Source organism: Rhinoraja longicauda, chromosome 9 (genome assembly GCF_053455715.1).
Source record: "Rhinoraja longicauda isolate Sanriku21f chromosome 9, sRhiLon1.1, whole genome shotgun sequence".
NCBI classification, from domain to species: Eukaryota; Metazoa; Chordata; class Chondrichthyes; order Rajiformes; family Arhynchobatidae; genus Rhinoraja; species Rhinoraja longicauda.
Window position 1 is genome coordinate 1,828,062 of NC_135961.1, and position 27,250 is coordinate 1,855,311.

The 27,250-nt window shown below is 55.3% G+C and overlaps 1 protein-coding gene across 1 annotated transcript in view; it reads right to left on the reverse strand.

Moving 5' to 3' along the window:
- gpn1 (GPN-loop GTPase 1) overlaps window positions 1–27,250 on the reverse strand; it is a 38,264-nt gene that overhangs the window by 3,220 nt on the left and 7,794 nt on the right. The window contains exons 6-13 of the mRNA XM_078405734.1: window positions 19,149–19,227; window positions 8,115–8,209; window positions 6,918–6,976; window positions 5,094–5,227; window positions 3,613–3,695; window positions 2,120–2,159; window positions 920–1,019; window positions 297–367 (exon numbers count right to left, since the gene is read on the reverse strand). Of these exons, the coding sequence (XP_078261860.1) occupies window positions 297–367; window positions 920–1,019; window positions 2,120–2,159; window positions 3,613–3,695; window positions 5,094–5,227; window positions 6,918–6,976; window positions 8,115–8,209; window positions 19,149–19,227 (661 nt within the window). The remainder of the gene's footprint in view (window positions 1–296; window positions 368–919; window positions 1,020–2,119; window positions 2,160–3,612; window positions 3,696–5,093; window positions 5,228–6,917; window positions 6,977–8,114; window positions 8,210–19,148; window positions 19,228–27,250) is intronic.

Below are 27,250 nucleotides of genomic sequence, written 5' to 3' on the forward strand. Positions count from 1 at the left end.
TCCCTGGAGCAGAAAGCCTCCAATCCAGGCAGCATTCTGGCAAAGAAACGCCATGGGTCTCAGCCCCTCTATCTTTGCTGGCTTTACCTTGCTGGCTTTCCCTTTATCATGTATCTGTACACTGTAACGGCTCAATTGTAATCATGTATTGTCTTTCCGCTGACTGGTTAGCGCGCAACATAAGCTTTTCACTGTACAGATGGTCCTCGACTTACGATGGTGGAAAAGCGATAGTCAGGAGAAACCGCACTTTGAATTTTGATCATTTACCGGGCTGGCGATATGCGGTACGATACTCTCTCGTGATGTCGGGCAACAGCAGCGAGCCACAGCTCCCAGCCAGCCACGCCATCACCAGTGGATTTGGCTAATGGACGTGTTCTGAGCACGTTTCAGTTAGACTGGGCTACGATGATGGGTAGGTTAGGTGGGTGATGTTGGGTGGGTTAGGTGGGTGATGTTGGGTGAGTTAGGTGGGTGATGTTGGGTGGGTTAGGTGGGTGTGGTGTTGGGTGGGTTAGGTGGGTGATGTTGGGTGGGTTAGGTGGGTGATGTTGGGTGGGTTAGGTGGGGTGATGTTGGGTGGGTTAGGTGGGTGATGTTGGGTGGGTTAGGTGTATTAAATGCATTTTTGACTTACAGTATATTGGGTTTACGATGGGTTTATTGGAACGTGACCATGCCGTAGGTCGAGGAGCATCTGTAGCACGTGACAATAAACTAAACTGAACTGAACTGCAGATGCTGGGATCTTAAGCAACTGACAAATTGCTGGAGGAACTCAGAGGTCAAGCAGCATCTGTGGAGGCAGAGCAACGGTGGGCTTTTCACTGTAGCTCGTACACGTGACAATAAACTCCAACCAGGGGCCGTCTCTGGCCCCCCCCCCCCCACCCGGGTCGGCGATGCCCCCACCTACCGGCGGCAGGAGACCGATGGTCGGGGTCCATGGCTACGTCCCCCATGTCCCTCCGCAACCTCTCCAGCTGCTCCTCACGGCTTCGCAACTCCCTGTCAGCCTGGCACACACACAGACACGCACACACCACACAGAGACACACACACCACACAGACACACAGACACAGACCCCACACACACACAGAGACACACACACACAGTGACACACACACACAGTGACACACACCAGACACACACAGACCCCACACACACACACACACACAGTGACACACACACACGAGACACACACACACAGTGACACGCACACAGTGACACGCACACACACACACACACACAGTGACACACACACACACACCAGAGACACACACACACAAACCCCACACACACACCAGTGACACATGCACCACACACACAGTGACACAGACCCCATACATACACACACACCAGAGACACACACACACAGACACACACATATAGACCCCACATGCAACACACACAGAGAGACACACACACAGGAGGTTACACAGGCTCGGGGGGGGGGGGGGGGGGGGGGGGGAGGGGTAAAGCAGGTATGGGGGGGATCACAAAGCGAGAAGGAAAGATAGAAAGGGGGGATAGAGGAGGGGATTAGAAGAGGGAAAGTTACTGGTCTGTACGCAAAATACAAGTATTTCATCTTTACTTCAATTTAGTTTTAGTTTAGAGATACAGCGCGGAAACAGGCCCTTCGGCCCACCAAGTCCGTGCTGCCCAGCGATCCCCGCACACTAACACTATCCTACACACACTAGGGACAATTTTTACATTTGCCAAGCCAATTAACCTACAAACCTGCACGTCTTTGGAGTGTGGGAGGAAACGGAAGATCTCGGAGGAAACCCACGCAGGTCACGGGGAGAACGTACAAACTCCGTACAGACAGCACCCGTAGTGGGGATGGAACCCGGGTCTCCGGCGCTGCATTCGCTGTAAGGCAGCAACTCTACCGCTGCGCCTCAGTATATGTGATAATAAAGAACCATTGGACCCCAGCCTCCCCCACCTGTCCCTGTCTAAACCCTACCCCCCACCCCTGACCCCAGCATCCCCACCTAGTGACCCTGACCCCAGCCTCCTCGCGCCCCCCCCCCCCCCACCCTCCCCTCCCCCCCCCCCCCACCCTCCCCTCCCCCCCCCCCCGGTGCCGGATCAGCCACTCACCACGTCCTGCTTCATCTTCAGGTAGTGGGGACGGTATTCACTGTGGGGAGAGGAGCAGAGACTGGTCAGTGTGGCCACCACCCCCAACAACACCCAGTGGGGGAGTAGGGAGAGATGGGGGGGAGGGGGGGAGTAGGGAGAGAGGGAGGGGGGAGTAGGGAGAGAGGGAGGGGGGAGTAGGGAGAGGGAGGGGGAGTAGGGAGAGGGAGGGGGGAGTAGGGAGAGAGGGGGAGTAGGAGAGGGGGGGAGTAGGGAGAGGGAGGGGGGGAGTAGGGAGGAGAGGGGGGGAGTAGGGTGAGAGGGGGGGAGTAGGGAGAGAGGGGGGGAGTAGGGAGAGGGGAATAGGGAGAGGGGGAGTAGGGAGAGAGGGGGGGAGTAGGGAGAGAGGGGGGGGAGTAGGGAGAGAGGGGGGGAGCAGGGAGAGAGGGGGGGAGTAGGGAGAGAGGGGGGAGTAGGGAGAGAGGGGGGGAGTAGGGAGAGAGGGGGGAGTAGGGGAGAGGGAGAGTCGGAGAGAGGGGGGAGTAGGGAGAGGGAGGGGGGGAGTAGGGAGAGGGAGGGGGGGAGTAGGGAGAGGGGGGAGTAGGGAGAGAGGGGGGGAGTAGGGAGAGAGGGGAGTAGGAGAGAGGGGGGGAGTAGGGAGAGAGGGGGGAATAGGGAGAGGGGGGAGTAGGGAGAGAGGGGGGAGTAGGGAGAGGGGGGAGTAGGAGAGAGGGGGGGAGTAGGGAGAGGGGTAGGGAGAGAGGGGGGAGTAGGGAGAGAGAGGGGGGAGTTGGGAGAGGGAGGGGAGGAGTAGGGAGAGAGGGGGGAGTAGGGAGAGAGGGGGGAGTAGTGAGAGGGGGGGAGTAGGGAGAGAGGGGGGGAGTAGGAGAGGGGGAGGGAGTAGGGAGAGGGGGAGGGAGAGAGGGAGAGGGGAGTAGGGAGAGGGGGGGGGAGTAGGGAGAGAGGGAGAGGGGAGTAGGGAGAGAGGGGGGAATAGGGAGAGGGGGGGAGTAGGGAGACGGGGGGGAGTAGGGAGAGAGGGGAATAGGGAGAGGGGTAGGGAGAGGGAGGGGGGAGTAGGAGAGGGGGGAGTAGGAGAGGGGGGAGTAGGGAGAGGGGGAGTAGGGAGAGAGGGAGGGGGGAGTAGGGAGAGAGGGGGAGGAGTAGGGAAAGAGAGGGAGGTAGGGAGAGAGGGGGGTAGGGAGAGAGGGGGTAGGGAGAGAGGGGGTAGGGAGAGAGGGGGTGAGTAGGGAGAGAGGGGGGGAGTAGGGAGAGAGGGGGGAGTAGGGAGAGAGGGGGGAGTAGGGAGAGGGGGGGGAGTAGGGAGAGGGGGGGTAGGGAGAGAGGGGGGGAGTAGGAAGAGGGGGGGGAGTAGGGGGGGGGGGGAGTAGGGGGAGGGGGGAGTAGGGAGAGGGGGGGAAGTGGGGAGGGGGAGGGAGAGAGTGGGGGAGTAGGTGGAGTTTGGGGCAAGGGAGACGGGGGGTCAGGACGACCCCCCCCCCGTGGACACTCACAGGTCGTACTCCACGACCGCCTCAGCCACCTGCGTGAGGAAGTCGTCCATTCCCGTCCCCTCCATCGCCGACACCCCCACCACCTGCGGGAGAAGCAGCGGCAGTCAGACACGGACGGGGGTTCACTGCCAGGCTCCCTGAGCCCAGGGGCAGACCCCACCTCCAGGGGCCCACACCCACACTACCAGAGGTACAGCGGTAGAGTTGCTGCCTCACAGTGAATGCAGCGCCGGAGAAACCGGGTTCCATCTCCACTACGGGCGCTGTCTGTATGGAGTTTGTCCGTTCTCCCCGTGACCTGCGTGGGTTTTCTCCGAGATCTTCGGTTTCCTCCCACACTCCAAAGACGTGCAGGTTTGTAGGTTAATTGACTGGGCAAATGTAAACATTGTCCCTAGTGGGTGTAGGATAGTGTTAATGTGCGGGGATCACTGGGCAGCGCGGACCCGGTGGGCCGAAGGGCCTGTTTCTGCGCTGTATCTCTAAACTAAACCAAAGCACCTGTGAGGAGAGGGGCAGTGAGACGCAGGTGGGTTGGGTGGTGTCCCCACTCCCAGCATTAGCCCCCCAACCTCTCCCCCATCCCCCGCCCAGTTACCACACAGGACCTGCCTGCGTCACAGAGAGACTTAGTTCCCATTGATCACCAGTGCATTGCTCACTCCCCCTCCCCATCCCATACGAAGAATGATTGGGAAGACTGGGCTTGTATTCACTGGAGTGTAGAAGGATGAGAGGGGATCTTATGGAGACTTATAAAATTATAAAAGGACTGGACAAGCTAGATGCAGGAAAAATGTTCCCAATGTTGGGGGAGTCCAGAACCAGGGGCCACAGTCTAAGAATAAAGAGGAGGCCATTTAAAACTGAGGTGAGAAGGAACTTTTTCACCCAGAGAGTTGTGAATTTGTGGAATTCTCTGCCACAGAGGGCAGTGGAGGCCAATTCATGGATGAATCTAAAAAAGAGTTAGATAGAGCTCTAGGGGCTAGTGGAATCAAGGGGTATGGGGAGAAGGCAGGCACGGGTTACTGATTGTGAATGATCAGCCATGATCACAATGAATGGCAGTGCTGGCTCGAAGGGGCCAAATGGCCTCCTCCTGCACCTATTGTCTATGTTTCTATGTTTCCATATCCCACGTCCCCTCTGCCAGAGCTGGTGGTAGATGCCGCTGTACCCACCGGCTCCCAGCCACACGCTGGCACAGGCTGCCCTCTCACACGGGGAAGGGGAGAGGGGAACGGTGAGATGTGTAGGAAAAAACTGCAGATGCTGGTTCAAATCAAAGGCAGACACAGCGGGTCAGGCAGCATCTCTGGAGAGAGGGAATGGGTGGCGTTTCGGGTCGAGACCCTTCTTCAGGAACGTCGCCCATTCCTTCTCTCCAGAGATGCTGCCTGAGCCGCTGAGTTACTCCAGCTTGTTGTGCCTGTCGGGTGGGGATGGGGAGATGCCTCACGCCAACCTTGCCCCATTACCCGCAGGGTGCTGTAGAACTCGTCCAGCACCAGGCTCATGGAGCGAGTCAGATTACTGGCAAAGCTCGACTCCTGGTTCAGCGCATCCTGGAACGATTCAAAGTCCGTCATCCATTCCACGGCAAAACTCGTGGCTCACAATGTCAATCTGCAAGGTCAGCACAGCACACAACACAGTGTAGGATAACAGCGGAACACCCCCCTCCGCTCAGTCCGTCCCAACCAACCTGATCTCCCAGTGGCTCAGCACTTCAACTCCCCCTCCCATTCCCAATCTGACCTTTCTGTCCTGGGCCTCCTCCATTGTCAGAGTGAGGCCCAGCGCAAATTGGAGGAACAGCACCTCATATTTCACTTGGGCAGTTTACACCCAGCGATATGAACATTGACTTCTCCACTTCAGATAGTCCCTACTTTCCCTCTCTATCCCCTCCCCCTTCCAGCTCTCCCACGCATTCCCAATCTTGTAGTACCCCTGGACAATGACAATAAAGATATATTGTATTGTATTGTAGTCTTCCTGTCTCCGACTAGGCATCCCATCTTTGTCCGCGCCCCCTCCCCTGACATCAGTCTGAAGAAGGGTCTTGACCCGAAACGTCACCCGTTCCTTCTCTCCAGAGATGCTGCCTGTCCCGCTGAGTTACTCAAGCATTTTGTGAATAAATACCTTCGATTGAAACAGGAATCTGCAGTTTTTTTTCACTACAAAACACACAGAGTTATATAGAGCTCTAGGGGCTAGCGGAATCAAGGGGTATGGGGAGAAGGCAGGCACGGGTTACTGATTGTGGATGATCAGCCATGATCACAATGAATGGCGGTCGGTGCTGGCTCAAAGGGCCAAATGGCCTCCTCGTGCACCTATATTCCATGTTTTCTATGCACCATCACTCACTGGAACTAGTGCCCCAGGGTGGGGGGAGATCACTGCCCCAGGGAGGGGGGGATCACTGCCCCAGGGGAGGATCACTGCCCCAGGGAGGGGGGGGATCACTGCCCAAGGAGGGGGATCACTGCCCCAGGAGAGGATCACTACCCCAGGGTGGGGGGGTATCACTATCCCATGGGCCTGCCTAGGCCAGCGGTCATTGCCCAGGGGGTAGGGGGTAGCAATACCCCTATTGCCAGAGGGTATCGCTACCAAAGATAACAGAGCAGAGCGAGATAGACCACTCACCCTAAAAACCGTAGTAAGTTACGGCGCCATTTAGTCGGCAGAAACTTGCAGAAACATTTAAAAAGAAAAATGACAAAAATCTGTGAAGTGATAGATGAGATATATTCTGCAATTTTATGATATCATCACACATACTGTTCCCCCACAACACTGGTTACACTGTGAGAGGAAGAGCGAACGGCGGGCTTTGCTTACTAAAATGGCGGCCGTCACGCTCCTTTGCGTACCGCACTTCAGTATAGGCGGTTTCCACGGAGTGGTCCATCTTGCTCCTCTAGTATCTTTGATAGCTAGCATATTGGGAGTGTAGACAGTGGGGGGGGGGGGGGGGGGGGGGGAACGTGGACGGGGGGGATGTGACCAGGCAGGTTCAGCACTAGATATGCAGATGCTGGTTTAAATCGAAGGTAGACACAAAAAGCTGGAGTAACTCAGCGGGACAGGCAGCGTCTCTGGAGAGAAGGAATGGGTGACGTTTCAGGTCGAGACCCTTCTTCAGAAACCAGCGTCCGCCTCTTTCCCGGGGCAGAGTTGCTGCCGATACCCCGGTCATCGGGCAGCCTCACAGGTGGCTGGCAGTGAACGATGGCCAGGGTGCCTGCAGACCGTGTCTGGTCTGTGGGGTAGCACAGAGCGAGCGGGGCAGTAAAGTCCTACCTTGTTCATGGCCACAATGAACGGCAGCCTGGTCTTGTAGAGAATGCTGCGAGAGAAAGGGGGAAGCAATCACAGCCCCGCGTAGATGGAGAGATATAAAATACAAGACGGGCGTGGGCCTGTTGGGTCCAAGCCTCTCCTGCAGGCCCGGCAACCCTCTGTGCAAGCCTCTCCTGCAGGCCCGGCAACCCTCTGTGCAAGCCTCTCCTGCAGGCCCGGCAACCCTCTGTGCAAGCCTCTCCTGCAGGCCCGGCAACCCTCTGTGCAAGCCTCTCCTGCAGGCCTGGCAACCCTCTGTGCAAGCCTCTCCTGCAGGCCCGGCAACCCTCTGTGCAAGCCTCTCCTGCAGGCCCGGCAACCCTTTGTGCAAGCCTCTCCTGCAGGCCCGGCAACCCTTTGTGCAAGCCTCTCCTGCAGGCCCGGCAACCCTCTGTGCAAGCCTCTCCTGCAGGCCCGGCAACCCTTTGTGCAAGCCTCTCCTGCAGGCCCGGCAACCCTTTGTGCAAGCCTCTCCTGCAGGCCCGGCAACCCTTTGTGCAAGCCTCTCCTGCAGGACAGGCACCGGTCCTCCTGGCGGTGGTGGGGGGGGGGGGGGGGATGGGGAGCGCATTTATTAAAGTTTATTAAGTTAATTGCTTTTAAAATGTAACCAAACTTGATCTAACGACACCGCAGGGGAATGGTGAGTAGGGTGGGCCTGAAATTGGTGTGCTATCGTGTGCCGTTCTGGCTGTATTTTGGGACAAACAATCAAACAAACTGATAAATATACAAGATGAGAGTTTTTGGTAATTTACTAGACCAAGTGGACCCGTTGGGCCCAAACCTCTCCTGCATTGGTGCAGCACCTTCTCCTCACTCCTCTCCCCCCTCCCCCCTCTCCCTCCCTCCTCCCCTCTCCCCTTCACTAGGAGATAGATTTAAACTTTAAAATGTGAATAACTAAAAACATAACACCGATTTCAATGAAACCTCTTCCATTAGCACCAAAGGGACGACGGTGAGGAAGGTGGGCCGAAAATTGTCGCGCTATCGTGTACCGTTTTGGCTGTAGTTCAGGAACAAACAAACAAACAAACAAGAGTTTTAGTATATAGATAGATACCAGACAGTCCGGGGTGAACGCCCCCCCGCCCCCCCCCCCCCAGGGTGACCACACTCGGGCACCACCACGCCGGACGTACCTGCAGGCGTACAGCATGTTGGACATGAAGGTGACGGGGCTGGTGCTCCGTGACGTGTCCATCACGTACACAATGACAGTGGGAAACGTGGAAGCCTGCAGAGAGATCACAGTTAACCCAGGCGCTAGGGGGGTCAGGGGCCAGAGTTCGCAGGTCAAGGGTATGGGGCGAGGGGTTAGGGGCAGTGGATGCGATAAATCACTCCCAGGCCACACAGAGACGCTCTCCCTCTACACCGTCCCATCACACACCACCCTCTACACCGTCCCATCACACACCACCCTCTACACCGTCCCATCACACACCACCCTCTACACCGTCCCATCACACACCACCCTCTACACCGTCCCATCACACACCACCCTCTACACCGTCCCATCACACACCACCCTCTACACCGTCCCATCACACACCACCCTCTACACCGTCCCATCACACACCACCCTCTACACCGTCCCATCACACACCACCCTCTACACCGTCCCATCACACACCACCCTCTACACCGTCCCATCACACACCACCCTCTACACCGTCCCATCACACACCACCCTCTACACCGTCCCATCACACACCACCCTCTACACCGTCCCATCACACACCACCCTCTACACCGTCCCATCACACACCACCCTCTACACCGTCCCATCACACACCACCCTCTACACCGTCCCATCACACACCACCCTCTACACCGTCCCATCACACACCACCCTCTACACCGTCCCATCACACACCACCCTCTACACCGTCCCATCACACACCACCCTCTACACCGTCCCATCACACACCACCCTCTACACCGTCCCATCACACACCACCCTCTACACCGTCCCATCACACACCACCCTCTACACCGTCCCATCACACACCACCCTCTACACCGTCCCATCACACACCACCCTCTACACCGTCCCATCACACACCAACCCCAGGGTCAGACACACAGAGACACGCTCCCTCTACACCGTCCCATCACACACCAACCCCAGGGTCAGACACACAGAGACACGCTCCCTCTACACCGTCCCATCACACACCAACCCCAGGGTCAGACACAGAGACACGCTCCCTCTACACCGTCCCATCACACACCACCCTCTACACCGTCCCATCACACACCAACCCCAGGGTCAGACACACAGAGACACGCTCCCTCTACACCGTCCCATCACACACCAACCCCAGGGTCAGACACACAGAGACACGCTCCCTCTACACCGTCCCATCACACACCAACCCCAGGGTCAGACACACAGAGACACGCTCCCTCTACACCGTCCCATCACACACCAACCCCAGGGTCAGACACACAGAGACACGCTCCCTCTACACCGTCCCATCACACACCAACCCCAGGGTCAGACACACAGAGACACGCTCCCTCTACACCGTCCCATCACACACCACCCTCTACACCGTCCCATCACACACCAACCCCAGGGTCAGACACACAGAGACACGCTCCCTCTACACCGTCCCATCACACACCAACCCCAGGGTCAGACACAGAGACACGCTCCCTCTACACCGTCCCATCACACACCACCCTCTACACCGTCCCATCACACACCAACCCCAGGGTCAGACACACAGAGACACGCTCCCTCTACACCGTCCCATCACACACCAACCCCAGGGTCAGACACACAGAGACACGCTCCCTCTACACCGTCCCATCACACACCAACCCCAGGGTCAGACACACAGAGACACGCTCCCTCTACACCGTCCCATCACACACCAACCCCAGGGTCAGACACACAGAGACACGCTCCCTCTACACCGTCCCATCACACACCAACCCCAGGGTCAGACACACAGAGACACGCTCCCTCTACACCGTCCCATCACACACCAACCCCAGGGTCAGACACACAGAGACACGCTCCCTCTACACCGTCCCATCACACACCAACCCCAGGGTCAGACACACAGAGACACGCTCCCTCTACACCGTCCCATCACACACCAACCCCAGGGTCAGACACACAGAGACACGCTCCCTCTACACCGTCCCATCACACACCAACCCCAGGGTCAGACACACAGAGACACGCTCCCTCTACACCGTCCCATCACACACCAACCCCAGGGTCAGACACACAGAGACACGCTCCCTCTACACCGTCCCATCACACACCAACCCCAGGGTCAGACACACAGAGACACGCTCCCTCTACACCGTCCCATCACACACCACCCTCTACACCGTCCCATCACACACCAACCCCAGGGTCAGACACACAGAGACACGCTCCCTCTACACCGTCCCATCACACACCAACCCCAGGGTCAGACACAGAGACACGCTCCCTCTACACCGTCCCATCACACACCACCCTCTACACCGTCCCATCACACACCAACCCCAGGGTCAGACACACAGAGACACGCTCCCTCTACACCGTCCCATCACACACCAACCCCAGGGTCAGACACACAGAGACACGCTCCCTCTACACCGTCCCATCACACACCAACCCCAGGGTCAGACACACAGAGACACGCTCCCTCTACACCGTCCCATCACACACCAACCCCAGGGTCAGACACACAGAGACACGCTCCCTCTACACCGTCCCATCACACACCAACCCCAGGGTCAGACACACAGAGACACGCTCCCTCTACACCGTCCCATCACACACCAACCCCAGGGTCAGACACACAGAGACACGCTCCCTCTACACCAACCCCAGGGTCAGACACACAGAGACACGCTCCCTCTACACCGTCCCATCACACACCAACCCCAGGGTCAGACACACAGAGACGCTCTCCCTCTACACCGTCCCATCACACACCAACCCCAGGGTCAGACACACAGAGACACGCTCCCTCTACACCGTCCCATCACACACCAACCCCAGGGTCAGACACACAGAGACACGCTCCCTCTACACCGTCCCATCACACACCAACCCCAGGGTCAGACACACAGAGACACGCTCCCTCTACACCGTCCCATCACACACCAACCCCAGGGTCAGACACACAGAGACACGCTCCCTCTACACCGTCCCATCACACACCAACCCCAGGGTCAGACACACAGAGACACGCTCCCTCTACACCGTCCCATCACACACCAACCCCAGGGTCAGACACACAGAGACACGCTCCCTCTACACCGTCCCATCACACACCAACCCCAGGGTCAGACACACAGAGACACGCTCCCTCTACACCGTCCCATCACACACCAACCCCAGGGTCAGACACACAGAGACACGCTCCCTCTACACCGTCCCATCACACACCAACCCCAGGGTCAGACACACAGAGACACGCTCCCTCTACACCGTCCCATCACACACCAACCCCAGGGTCAGACACACAGAGACACGCTCCCTCTACACCGTCCCATCACACACCAACCCCAGGGTCAGACACACAGAGACACGCTCCCTCTACACCGTCCCATCACACACCAACCCCAGGGTCAGACACACAGAGACACGCTCCCTCTACACCGTCCCATCACACACCAACCCCAGGGTCAGACACACAGAGACACGCTCCCTCTACACCGTCCCATCACACACCAACCCCAGGGTCAGACACACAGAGACACGCTCCCTCTACACCGTCCCATCACACACCAACCCCAGGGTCAGACACACAGAGACACGCTCCCTCTACACCGTCCCATCACACACCAACCCCAGGGTCAGACACACAGAGACACGCTCCCTCTACACCGTCCCATCACACACCAACCCCAGGGTCAGACACACAGTGACGCGCTCCCTCTACACCGTCCCATCACACACCAACCCCAGGGTCAGACACACAGAGACACGCTCCCTCTACACCGTCCCATCACACACCAACCCCAGGGTCAGACACACAGAGACACGCTCCCTCTACACCGTCCCATCACACACCAACCCCAGGGTCAGACACACAGAGACACGCTCCCTCTACACCGTCCCATCACACACCAACCCCAGGGTCAGACACACAGAGACACGCTCCCTCTACACCGTCCCATCACACACCAACCCCAGGGTCAGACACACAGAGACACGCTCCCTCTACACCGTCCCATCACACACCAACCCCAGGGTCAGACACACAGAGACACGCTCCCTCTACACCAACCCCAGGGTCAGACACACAGAGACACGCTCCCTCTACACCGTCCCATCACACACCAACCCCAGGGTCAGACACACAGAGACACGCTCCCTCTACACCGTCCCATCACACACCAACCCCAGGGTCAGACACACAGAGACACGCTCCCTCTACACCGTCCCATCACACACCAACCCCAGGGTCAGACACACAGAGACACGCTCCCTCTACACCGTCCCATCACACACCAACCCCAGGGTCAGACACACAGAGACACGCTCCCTCTACACCGTCCCATCACACACCAACCCCAGGGTCAGACACACAGAGACACGCTCCCTCTACACCGTCCCATCACACACCAACCCCAGGGTCAGACACACAGAGACACGCTCCCTCTACACCGTGCCATCACACACCAACCCCAGGGTCAGACACACAGAGACACTCTCCCTCTACACCGTCCCATCACACACCAACCCCAGGGTCAGACACACAGAGACACGCTCCCTCTACACCGTCCCATCACACACCAACCCCAGGGTCAGACACACAGAGACACGCTCCCTCTACACCGTCCCATCACACACCAACCCCAGGGTCAGACACACAGAGACACGCTCCCTCTACACCGTCCCATCACACACCAACCCCAGGGTCAGACACACAGAGACACGCTCCCTCTACACCGTCCCATCACACACCAACCCCAGGGTCAGACACACAGAGACACGCTCCCTCTACACCGTCCCATCACACACCAACCCCAGGGTCAGACACAGAGACACGCTCCCTCTACACCAACCCCAGGGTCAGACACACAGAGACACGCTCCCTCTACACCGTCCCATCACACACCAACCCCAGGGTCAGACACACAGAGACACGCTCCCTCTACACCGTCCCATCACACACCAACCCCAGGGTCAGACACACAGAGACACGCTCCCTCTACACCGTCCCATCACACACCAACCCCAGGGTCAGACACACAGAGACACGCTCCCTCTACACCGTCCCATCACACACCAACCCCAGGGTCAGACACACAGAGACACGCTCCCTCTACACCGTCCCATCACACACCAACCCCAGGGTCAGACACACAGAGACACGCTCCCTCTACACCGTCCCATCACACACCAACCCCAGGGTCAGACACACAGAGACACGCTCCCTCTACACCATCCCATCACACACCAACCCCAGGGTCAGACACACAGAGACACGCTCCCTCTACACCAACCCCAGGGTCAGACACACAGAGACACGCTCCCTCTACACCGTCCCATCACACACCAACCCCAGGGTCAGACACACAGAGACACGCTCCCTCTACACCAACCCCAGGGTCAGACACACAGAGACACGCTCCCTCTACACCGTCCCATCACACACCAACCCCAGGGTCAGACACACAGAGACGCTCTCCCTCTGCACCGTCCCATCACACACCAACCCCAGGGTCAGACACACAGAGACACGCTCCCTCTACACCAACCCCAGGGTCAGACACACAGAGACACGCTCCCTCTACACCGTCCCATCACACACCAACCCCAGGGTCAGACACACAGAGACACGCTCCCTCTACACCGTCCCATCACACACCAACCCCAGGGTCAGACACACAGAGACACGCTCCCTCTACACCGTCCCATCACACACCAACCCCAGGGTCAGACACACAGAGACACGCTCCCTCTACACCGTCCCATCACACACCAACCCCAGGGTCAGACACACAGAGACACGCTCCCTCTACACCGTCCCATCACACACCAACCCCAGGGTCAGACACACAGAGACACGCTCCCTCTACACCGTCCCATCACACACCAACCCCAGGGTCAGACACACAGAGACACGCTCCCTCTACACCGTCCCATCACACACCAACCCCAGGGTCAGACACACAGAGACACGCTCCCTCTACACCAACCCCAGGGTCAGACACACAGAGACACGCTCCCTCTACACCGTCCCATCACACACCAACCCCAGGGTCAGACACACAGAGACACGCTCCCTCTACACCGTCCCATCACACACCAACCCCAGGGTCAGACACACAGAGACACGCTCCCTCTACACCAACCCCAGGGTCAGACACACCAGACACGCTCCCTCTACACCGTCCCATCACACACCAACCCCAGGGTCAGACACACAGAGACACGCTCCCTCTACACCGTCCCATCACACACCAACCCCAGGGTCAGACACACAGAGACACGCTCCTTCTACACCGTCCCATCACACACCAACCCCAGGGTCAGACACACAGAGACACGCTCCCTCTACACCGTCCCATCACACACCAACCCCAGGGTCAGACACACAGAGACACGCTCCCTCTACACCGTCCCATCACACACCAACCCCAGGGTCAGACACACAGAGACACGCTCCCTCTACACCGTCCCATCACACACCAACCCCAGGGTCAGACACACAGAGACACGCTCCCTCTACACCAACCCCAGGGTCAGACACACAGAGACACGCTCCCTCTACACCAACCCCAGGGTCAGACACACAGAGACACGCTCCCTCTACACCGTCCCATCACACACCAACCCCAGGGTCAGACACACAGAGACACGCTCCCTCTACACCGTCCCCAGGGTCAGACACACAGAGACACGCTCCCTCTACACCAACCCCAGGGTCAGACACACAGAGACACGCTCCCTCTACACCGTCCCCAGGGTCAGACACACAGAGACACGCTCCCTCTACACCGTCCCATCACACACCAACCCCAGGGTCAGACACACAGAGACGCTCTCTCTACACCGTCCCATCACACACCAACCCCAGGGTCAGACACACAGAGACACGCTCCCTCTACACCAACCCCAGGGTCAGACACACAGAGACGCGCTCCCTCTACACCGTCCCATCACACACCAACCCCAGGGTCAGACACACAGAGACACGCTCCCTCTACACCAACCCCAGGGTCAGACACACAGAGACACGCTCCCTCTACACCAACCCCAGGGTCAGACACACAGAGACGCTCTCTCTACACCGTCCCATCACACACCAACCCCAGGGTCAGACACACAGAGACACGCTCCCTCTCCACCAACCCCAGGGTCAGACACACAGAGACGCTCTCTCTACACCGTCCCATCACACACCAACCCCAGGGTCAGACACACAGAGACACGCTCCCTCTACACCAACCCCAGGGTCAGACACACAGAGACACGCTCCCTCTACACCGTCCCATCACACACCAACCCCAGGGTCAGACACACAGAGACACGCTCCCTCTACACCAACCCCAGGGTCAGACACACAGAGACACGCTCCCTCTACACCGTCCCATCACACACCAACCCCAGGGTCAGACACACAGAGACACGCTCCCTCTACACCGTCCCATCACACACCAACCCCAGGGTCAGACACACAGAGACGCTCTCCCTCTACACCGTCCCATCACACACCAACCCCAGGGTCAGACACACAGAGACACGCTCCCTCTACACCAACCCCAGGGTCAGACACACAGAGACACGCTCCCTCTACACCGTCCCATCACACACCAACCCCAGGGTCAGACACACAGAGACACGCTCCCTCTACACCGTCCCATCACACACCAACCCCAGGGTCAGACACACAGAGACGCTCTCCCTCTACACCGTCCCATCACACACCAACCCCAGGGTCAGACACACAGAGACACGCTCCCTCTACACCGTCCCATCACACACCAACCCCAGGGTCAGACACACAGAGACGCTCTCTCTACACCGTCCCATCACACACCAACCCCAGGGTCAGACACACAGAGACACGCTCCCTCTACACCAACCCCAGGGTCAGACACACAGAGACACGCTCCCTCTACACCGTCCCATCACACACCAACCCCAGGGTCAGACACACAGAGACACGCTCCCTCTACACCAACCCCAGGGTCAGACACACAGAGACGCTCTCCCTCTACACCGTCCCATCACACACCAACCCCAGGGTCAGACACACAGAGACGCTCCCTCTACACCAACCCCAGGGTCAGACACACAGAGACGCTCTCCCTCTACACCGTCCCATCACACACCAACCCCAGGGTCAGACACACAGAGACGCTCTCTCTACACCGTCCCATCACACACCAACCCCAGGGTCAGACACACAGAGACGCTCTCCCTCTACACCGTCCCATCACACACCAACCCCAGGGTCAGACACACAGAGACGCTCTCTCTACACCGTCCCATCACACACCAACCCCAGGGTCAGACACACAGAGACGCTCCCTCTACACCGTCCCATCACACACCAACCCCAGGGTCAGACACACAGAGACGCTCTCCCTCTACACCGTCCCATCACACACCAACCCCAGGGTCAGACACACAGAGACGCTCTCCCTCTACACCAACCCCAGGGTCAGACACACAGAGACACGCTCCCTCTACACCGTCCCATCACACACCAACCCCAGGGTCAGACACACAGAGACACGCTCCCTCTACACCAACCCCAGGGTCAGACACACAGAGACACGCTCCCTCTACACCGTCCCATCACACACCAACCCCAGGGTCAGACACACAGAGACGCTCTCCCTCTACACCGTCCCATCACACACCAACCCCAGGGTCAGACACACAGAGACACGCTCCCTCTACACCGTCCCCAGGGTCAGACACACAGAGACACGCTCCCTCTACACCGTCCCATCACACACCAACCCCAGGGTCAGACACACAGAGACGCTCTCTCTACACCGTCCCATCACACACCAACCCCAGGGTCAGACACACAGAGACGCTCTCCCTCTACACCGTCCCATCACACACCAACCCCAGGGTCAGACACACAGAGACGCTCCCTCTACACCGTCCCATCACACACCAACCCCAGGGTCAGACACACAGAGACGCTCTCCCTCTACACCGTCCCATCACACACCAACCCCAGGGTCAGACACACAGAGACGCTCTCCCTCTACACCAACCCCAGGGTCAGACACACAGAGACGCTCTCTCTACACCGTCCCATCACACACCAACCCCAGGGTCAGACACACAGAGACGCTCTCTCTACACCGTCCCATCACACACCAACCCCAGGGTCAGACACACAGAGACGCTCTCCCTCTACACCGTCCCATCACACACCAACCCCAGGGTCAGACACACAGAGACGCTCTCTCTACACCGTCCCATCACACACCAACCCCAGGGTCAGACACACAGAGACGCTCTCTCTGCACCGTCCCATCACACACCAACCCCAGGGTCAGACACACAGAGACGCTCTCTCTACACCGTCCCATCACACACCAACCCCAGGGTCAGACACACAGAGACGCTCTCTCTACACCGTCCCATCACACACCAACCCCAGGGTCAGACACACAGAGACGCTCCCTCTACACCGTCCCATCACACACCAACCCCAGGGTCAGACACACAGAGACGCTCTCTCTACACCGTCCCATCACACACCAACCCCAGGGTCAGACACACAGAGACGCTCCCTCTACACCAACCCCAGGGTCAGACACACAGAGACACGCTCCCTCTACACCGTCCCATCACACACCAACCCCAGGGTCAGACACACAGAGACGCTCCCTCTACACCGTCCCATCACACACCAACCCCAGGGTCAGACACACAGAGACGCTCCCTCTACACCGTCCCATCACACACCAACCCCAGGGTCAGACACACAGAGACGCTCTCTCTACACCGTCCCATCACACACCAACCCCAGGGTCAGACACACAGAGACGCTCCCTCTACACCGTCCCATCACACACCAACCCCAGGGTCAGACACACAGAGACGCTCTCTCTACACCGTCCCATCACACACCAACCCCAGGGTCAGACACACAGAGACGCTCTCTCTACACCGTCCCATCACACACCAACCCCAGGGTCAGACACACAGAGACGCTCTCTCTACACCGTCCCATCACACACCAACCCCAGGGTCAGACACACAGAGACGCTCTCCCTCTACACCAACCCCAGGGTCAGACACACAGAGACGCTCTCTCTACACCGTCCCATCACACACCAACCCCAGGGTCAGACACACAGAGACGCTCTCTCTACACCGTCCCATCACACACCAACCCCAGGGTCAGACACACAGAGACGCTCTCTCTACACCGTCCCATCACACACCAACCCCAGGGTCAGACACACAGAGACGCTCTCTCTACACCGTCCCATCACACACCAACCCCAGGGTCAGACACACAGAGACGCTCTCTCTACACCGTCCCATCACACACCAACCCCAGGGTCAGACACACAGAGACGCTCTCTCTACACCGTCCCATCACACACCAACCCCAGGGTCAGACACACAGAGACGCTCTCCCTCTACACCGTCCCATCACACACCAACCCCAGGGTCAGACACACAGAGACGCTCTCTCTGCACCGTCCCATCACACACCAACCCCAGGGTCAGACACACAGAGACGCTCTCTCTGCACCGTCCCATCACACACCAACCCCAGGGTCAGACACACAGAGACGCTCTCCCTCTACACCAACCCCAGGGTCAGACACACAGAGACACGCTCCCTCTACACCAACCCCAGGGTCAGACACACAGAGACACGCTCCCTCTACACCGTCCCATCACACACTCCTTGGGGCAGACACACACTCGGCCCCCCGGGGCGACCAGCAGTCACGGCAGGCCTCCGTGGACTCCGCGTGTTGCCTCTCCAGCGTCACGTCAGCACAGACGTAAGCCCGGAGGAGGGGCGGGCAGCCGACCCCTGTGCCTACCCGCTACCTGGACCGGCGGACGGCCATCTTGGCCAGGCCCAGGAGCAGACCAACAGAGAGACCCCCCTCCCGACCCTCCGCCCTCTGTACCGGGTGCCCAAATATCAGGAGCGGAGCTTGTGTTGATGTTGATTGCACAGGTTGCATGGTTACAGGTTAATACCCACCAGGGACTCTGTGATGATGGTTCCTGATGCCGACCAGGTGAACACTTCAATCTGTCCAGGGGTGTCTATCAGAACGTACCTTGAGCAAACAAACAACATCAGTTTATAAGTGATTGGAGCAGAATTAGGCCATTCGGCCCAAGTCTACTCCCCCATTCAATCATGGCTGATCTATCTCTCCCTCCTAACCCCATTCTCCTGCCTTCTCCCCATACCCCGACACTTGTACTGATCAAGACCCCATTTATCGCTGCCTTAAAAATATCCACTGACTTGGCCTCCACAATTCTTTGAGGCAAAGAATCCCACAGATTCACCACCGTCTGAGTAAAGAAATCCCGCCTAATTTCCTTCCTAAAGGAAAGTCCTTTAATTCTGAGGCTGTGACCTCTATCCTAGACTCTCCCCACATCCACTCTATCCAGGCCGTTCACTATGTCTCTATGTTTCAATGAGGTCCCCCCTCATTCTTCTAAACTCCAGCGAGTACAGGCCCAGTGCCGACAAACGCTCATCATAGGTTAACCCACTCATTCCTGGGATCATTCTTGTAAACCTCCTCTGGACCCTCTCCAGAGCCAGCACATCCTTCCTCAGATACGGGGCCCAAAATTGCTCACAATATTCCTAATGCGGCCTGACCAGCGCCTTGTAGAGCCTCAACATTACATCCCTGTTTGTGTGTACAAGCCCTCTTGAAATAAATGCTAGCATTGAGTTTGCTTTCTTTACCAATGATTCGACTTGCAGATTAACTTTGGGAATCCTGCACCAGCACTCCCAAGTCCCTTTACACCTCCGATTTCTGGATTTTCACCCTATTTAGAAAATAGTCTACGCCTTTATTCCCACCACCAAAAATGCATGACTCCACACTTTGCTACACTATATGCCATTTCTTTATTGCCCATTATCACTTCTCCTGCATCATTCTCCAGCGGTCCAATGTCCACTCTTGCCCCTTTCTTGATCTTTATATAACTGATGAAATACTTGCTATCCTTTTAGCTACCAGCTGTTGTTATTTAAAAGCTTCCCAATCCTCTGGCTTCCCACTAATCTTTGCAATGTTATATGCCTTCTCTTTTAGTTTTATACTGCCCTTGACTTCCCTTGACAGCCACGGTCGCCTCATTCTCCCCCTAGAATCTTTCTTCCTCTTTGGAATGAAAAGATCCTGCATCTTCCGGATTATTCCCAGAAATTCCTGCCATTGCTGTTCCACCGTCATTCCTGCTAGGGTCCCTTTCCAGTCAACTTTGGCCAGCTCCCCCCTCATGCCTCAGTAGTCCCTTTGCCCAACTGCAATACTGACTTCCGATTTCACCTTCTCCCTCTCAAATTGCAGATTAAAACTTATCTTAATTGTTAACTGTATGTTTGTGTTGTCATTTGTGAGCGGAGCACCAAGGCACATTCCTTGTATATGCACATACTTGGTCAATAAACTTATTCATTCATTCATCACATTGTGGTCGCTACCTCCTAATGGTTCCTCTACCTTGAGTTCCCTTATCAAATCCGGTTCATTACACAACACTACATCCAGAATTGCCTTCTCCCTGGCAGGCTCCAGTACAAGCTGCTCCAAGAATCTATCTCGGGTGCACTCTACAAATTCCCTTTCTTGGGGTCCATTACCAACCTGATTTTCCCAGTCTACCTGCATATTGAAATCTCCCATAACCACTGTAACATTGCCTTTCTTACATGCTGATTGTATCTCCTGATGTAACTTGTATCTTATATCCGGGCTACTGTTTGGAGGCCTGTAAATAACTCCCATTAGGGTCTTTTTACCCGTACAATTTCTCAGCTCTATCCACAATGACTCTACATTCTCTGATCCTATGTCACCCTCACTAAGGACTGAATTTCATTCCTAATCAACAGAGCCACCCCACCCCCTCTGCCCACCTGTCTGTCTTTCCAATAGGACGTATGACACTGAATATTCAGCTCCAATCCTCTTGTAGCCACGTCACTGTAATTCCCACAACATCATACCTACCAATCTCTAACTGTGCTACAAGTTCATCCACTTTGTTCCTTATACTACGTGCATTCAAATACAACACCTTTAAATCGTTATTCACCACCCCTCCTCTCACACCGGTCCCGACTTTACCCGACCTCTCTAGTCCCTTGTTAAACTTTCCGTCCCATTAATTTGGGAGACTTCTGTAACATTTCCTGCACTCTCTTTCCCTTTAACTCCACCCTTACACTTCCAATTTGTTGGCCCCATTTAGTTTCAAGCTCTCTCTACGGTCCTGGTTCTACGGCTTGCCCAGTGTCTGGTCCCAGCCGGGTTCAAGTGGAGCATGTTTATGTACTGGTTTAATAGTTTTTATTCCAGACTCTACAAAACTAAGCTAACATTCTCAGCAGTGGCCCCCAGTTTGTTCTCATTCATTCATGGGACACAGCCTCCATTTGCCGCACACCTGGAACGGCTGCTGCCCCCAAGTGATGACACAATCCAGGTCTGGCCTTCTCTCCCTGACGTACAGGACTACAGAACACTGGCTCTGGGCAATGCTTGGACCGGCTTTACCACACTGCTCCAGGTGTGGACTCCTGTATATATCAGCGAGACCGAGGGCAGGCTGAGCGATCGTTTCGTTGAACACCTCTGCTCAGTTCCAACAAAACCTACCTGATCCCCCAGTTGCTAAACACTTTCACTCCCCCTCCCATTCCCACTCTGACCTTTCTGTCCTGGGCCTCCTCCACTGTCAGAGTGAGGCCCAGCGCAAATTGGAGGAACAGCACCTCATATTTCGCTTGGGCAGGTTACACCCCAGCGGTATGAACATTGACTTCTCTAACTTCAAGTAGCCCTTTCTCTGACCAGTCTGACTGTCCCCGATTGAATTTTATCTCTATGCCTCATCATCACCTTCCCCAGCCAACAATGATCCACTCGACATTTTCCTTGAGCTTTGTCCCCTTTGTTCTTGTTTTCACACCTTACCCTTCCATATCTCTGTGTCTCCCTCTCCCCCGACTCTCAGTCTGAAGAAGGGTCTCAACCTGAAACATCACTTATTCCTGCTATCCAGAGTTTCTCCAGCATTTTTTCTATCTGACCTTAGATAAACCAGAGGTAGCCTCATTTAGATTGGGCTAATGTACTCCCACTTTTTAAGGCTCATGGAACCCCACTTTTTAAGAAAGGAGAGATAGAGAAAATGGGGCATTTTAGACCAGTCAGCCTGACATCTGTAGTGGGGAAGATGCTTGAGTCGATTGTTAAAGATGTAATAGCAGTGCATTTGGAAAGCAGTGACAGGATCGGTCAAAGTCAGCATGGATGTATGAAGGGGAAATCATGCTTGACTAATCTTCTGGAATTTTTTAAGGGTGTAACAAGTAGAATGGATAAGCCAGTGGATGTGGTGTATCTGGACTTTCAAAAAGCCTTTGACAAGGTGCTACACCAGAGATTAGTGGGCAAAATTAGAGCACATGGTATTGACATGGATAGAGAACTGGTTGGCAGACAGGAAGCAAAGAGCAAGAATTAACGGGTCCTTTTCAGAATGGCAGGCAGTGACTAATGGGGTGCCGCAAGGATCGGTGCTGGGACCCCAGTTATTTACAATATATATTAACGATTTAGACGAGGGAATTAAATGTGACATCTCCAAGTTTGCGGATGACACAAAGCTGGGTGGCAGTGTGAGCTGCGATGAGGATGCTATGAGGCTGCAGGGTGACTTGGACAGGTTGTGTGAGTGGGCAGATGCATGGCAGATGCAGTATAATGTGGATAATGTGAGGTTATCCACTTTGATGGCAAGAACAGGAAGGCAGATTATTATCTTAATGGTGTTAGATTAGGAAAAGGGGAGGTACAACGAGACCTGGGTGTGCTTGTACATCAGTCACTGAAAGTAAGCATGCGGGTACAGCAGGCAGTGAAGAAAGATAATGGCATGTTGGCTTTCACTGCGAGAGGATTTGAGTTTAGGAGCAGGGAGGTCCTACTGCAGTTGTACAGGGCCCTGGTGAGACCGCACCTGGAGTACTGTGTGCAGTTTTGGTTTCCTAATTTGAGGAAGGACATTCTTGCTATTGAGGGAGTGCAGCGTAGGTTCAACAGGTTAATTTTTCGGGATGGCGGGACTGACATATGATGAAAGAATGGATCGACTGGGCTTATATTCACTGGAATTTAGAAGGATGAGAGGGGATCTCATAGAAACACATAAAATTCTTAAGGGATTGCTAGATGCTGGAAAAATGTTCCCGATGTTGGGGGAGTCCAGAACCAGGGGTTACAGTTTAAGAATAAGGGCTAGACCATTTAGGACTGATGAGGAAAAAACTTTTTCACCCAGATAGTTGTGAATCTGTGGAATTCTCTGCCACAGAAGGCAGTGGAGGCCAATTCACTGGATGTTTTCAAGAGTTAGATTTAGCTCTTCGGGCTAACGGAATCAAGGGATATGGAGAGAAAGCAGGAACGGGGTACTAATTGTAGATCATCAGCCATGATCATATTGAATGGCGGTGCTGACTCGAAGGGCTGAATGGCCTCCTCCTGCACCTATTGTCTATGTTTCTATGCAGAGTTGGAACAGGATACAGTGAGGAGGCTGGAACAAGGGGACACAATCCAAAATCAAGGAGCAAGATATTCAAGATTGAAATGAAGAGGAACCTCTTCACCCCGAGGGAGGTGAATCTCTGGACTTCTCTTCCTGGATGTCTGTAGGCTCGGTCACTGCCTGCTTTCAGTGCTGTGATGTATATATAATAATAATAATAATAATGCATTTTATTTATATAGCGCTTTTCATATACTCAAAGACGCTTTACAGAGATTTTGAGAACATAGGGAAATGAATAAATAGATAAATAAGTAAATAAATAAATGAACAGAGAAAGGAGACAGAAGGTGAGGTGACCTTCAGTGGTTGAAGGCAGTACTGAACAGGTGAGATTTCAGCGATGTTTTGAATGTGGTGAGTGTAGAGGAGTCTCTAACGGTTTGGGGTAGTGAGTTCCATAGGGTGGGAGCAGCGATGGAGAAAGCCCTGTCCCCCCAGGATCTGAGTTTGGTCCGGATGTGGGGGGATAGGAGATTGGCAGCGGCAGAGCGGAGGGTGCAGGTGGGAGTGTGCCTGTGGAGGAGGTCGGTCAGGTAGGATGGGGCCAGGTTATGGAGGGCTTTGTAGGTTATGAGGAGGATTTTGTACTGGATTCTCTGGGGGATGGGGAGCCAGTGGAGTTTATAAAGGACGGGGGTGATATGGTCACGGATCGAGGTGTGTGTGAGTAGACGGGCAGCGGAGTTTTGATTGTATTGAAGTTTATTGATGATTTTTGAGGGTGCGCCATAGAGGAGGCTGTTGCAGTAGTCCAGACAGGAGGTGATGAAGGCGTGGATGAGGGTTTCTGCAGCTGTGGAGGAGAGGGATGGACGGAGACGGGCAATGTTTTTGAGGTGGAAGAAGGCTGTCTTTGTGATGTGTTTGATGTGTTTGTCGAAGGAGAAGGTTTGATCAAGGATGATTCCAAGATTCCGGATGTGAGGTGAGGTGGATACTGGGAGACCATCAATGTTGACGATGAAGTTTTGGGTGGATTTGGTGAGCGTTTTTGGACCAATGATTTCAGATTTCAGATTTGTTGCAATTGAGTTTGAGGAAGTTTGATTGAAGCCAAGATTTTATTTCAGTGATGCAGTTTGTCAGTGTAGAGTGTGTGGTGGGGGAGATTGACTTGGTGGAGATGAGGAGCTGGATATCATCGGCGAAGCAGTGGAAGTTGAGACCATGACGGCGGATTAATTGACCAAGGGGGAACAGGTAGAGGATGAAGAGGAGGGGGCCAAGGACTGAGCCTTGGGGGACACCTTGGGGGAGGGGAGCAGTGGGGGATTTACAGTTGTTAATGGAGTGAACTGGTGTCTGTCAGAGAGGTAAGATTTGAACCAGGATAGGGCTGTGCCGGTGATATTAAGGGAGGTTTCAAGTCGGGTGAGGAGAATGGAGTGATTTATGGTGTCAAAGGCGGCGCTGAGGTCAAGTAGGATGAGGATGTTGAGGTTGCCAGCGTCGGAGGAGAGGAGAATGTCGTTTGTGATTTTGAGGAGCGCAGTTTCAGTACAGTGGTTTGAGCGGAATCCGGATTGGAAAGTTTCATACAGGTTATTGGTAGAGAGGTGGTATTTGAGTTGGGAAGCTACAGCACGTTCCAAAACTTTGGACAGAAAGGGTAGGTTGGAGATTGGTCTGAAGTTGTTTGGGGTGTCAGGGTTTAGACCAGGTTTTTTCAGAATGGGGGTGACAGCTGCGATTTTGAGGGATGGCGGGATGATGCCAGTGGACAGGGAGGAGTTTATTGTTGCAGTGATAAGTGGAGAGAGAGCAGGAAGGCAGGCCTTGACAAAGCTGGAGGGGATGGGGTCCAGAGAGCAGGTGGCAGCTTTTATTCCTGTGAAGAGGTCAGAGAGGTCGGTGGTGGAGATTGGGGAGAACTGAGGCAGGGGCTGACAGGATAAGGGGGGGCAGGTGGTTTGAGGGGGAGCAGGTGCGTTGGTGGTTAAGGTGCTGTAGATGTTGTCTATTTTGGACGTTAGTGCAGTCAGGGGGGATGGGACACCACCAGCTCTGTTCTGACTCTAGTTCACTAGCTCCAGCTCCAAGGATCCTTCACTGCTCAGACTCCCCTCGTATTCATGGGTCTGGGAGTTCTTAATGTCGATCCTGACGTTTCCAAGTGGGCAAGGAAATGCAGATGCTACTTTGCAAAGAAAACAAACAAAGTGCTGGAGTAACTCAGCGGGTCAGGCAGCATCTGTGGAGAACATGGATAGGTGACGTTTCACAGAGTGCTGGAGTAACTCAGCGGGTCAGGCAGCATCTCTGGTGAACATGGATGGGTGATGTTTTGGGTCAGGACCCTTCTTCAGACTCAACTACGTCAGTAGTTTTCATGTTTTTTTTCTCGTTTCAACCTCGCCTTTGACCTGAATACAATGCAGCAACCTCGCCTTCGACCCGAATACCGTGAAGACCACATTCGCCGTCTTCCTTTTGCTTACTCGGGTCCAGTGGAGATTTAATCATCTCAACCAGTAATCTCTGGTCCTAATCTCTCCCTTTGCTTCTTGCTTGTCCCGGCCTAGCAGCCTGTGATAAACGTCATCTGGGGATTTATCCACCGTTAAACTTGCCAAGGCATGGATTCCCAGCTCTGCATTACTGGACACCTGCACTGGACGTTCACCTCCCCTTCACTGAATCACCCCCCACACGTCCACTTCCTTTGTGTCTCTCCATGAAGAATGATCACTTGTAACCTCACCTCTACCCCTGCCCCACACAAACCACCCCGCTGGCAGTAACCCACCTCACACTCTCCCTCCTTAGTTTAGTTTAGATACAGAGCGTAAACAAGCCCCTCAGCCCACTGAGTCCGCGCCGACCAGCGATCCCCACACACTAACACTACCCTACACACACTAGGGACAATGTTTACATTTACACCAAGCCAGTTAACCTACAAAACCTGTACGTCTTTGGAGTGTGGGAGGAATCTGAAGATCTCGGAGAAAACCCACGCAGGTCACAGGGAGAACGTACGCACAGCGTACAGACAGCACCCGTAGTGGGGATGGAACCCGGGTCTCCGGCGCTGCATTCACTGTAAGGCAGCAACTCTACCGCTGCACCACCGTGACCGCCCTCTGTTAGTAATTCTATCTCTCTAGACCTGATGACATTCTCCTGTCTTCTGTTCCCTGTGCCCATCATACACTTACACAACCCCCAGGATCACTGAACTAAAACACGGACAATGCCTATCTCTAAATCTAAAAAAAAAAAAAAAAATCTATCCCCAGATCTTGCCCGACCTGCTGGGTATTCCCAGCATCTGCAGTGACTGCTGCCTAGCTCCGTGCACAGACCATGCCACAGTCCCCATTGTCCACCGATCTATGGTCACGTACACCAACACCACACCACCACCATCGAAGGGCCAAATGGCCTACTCCTGCACCTATTGTCATCCCCCCCCCCCCCCCCAACACAAGGATATAAAGAGAACGCCAGAGCAACAGGGACACACAGATAGAGAAAGAGGTG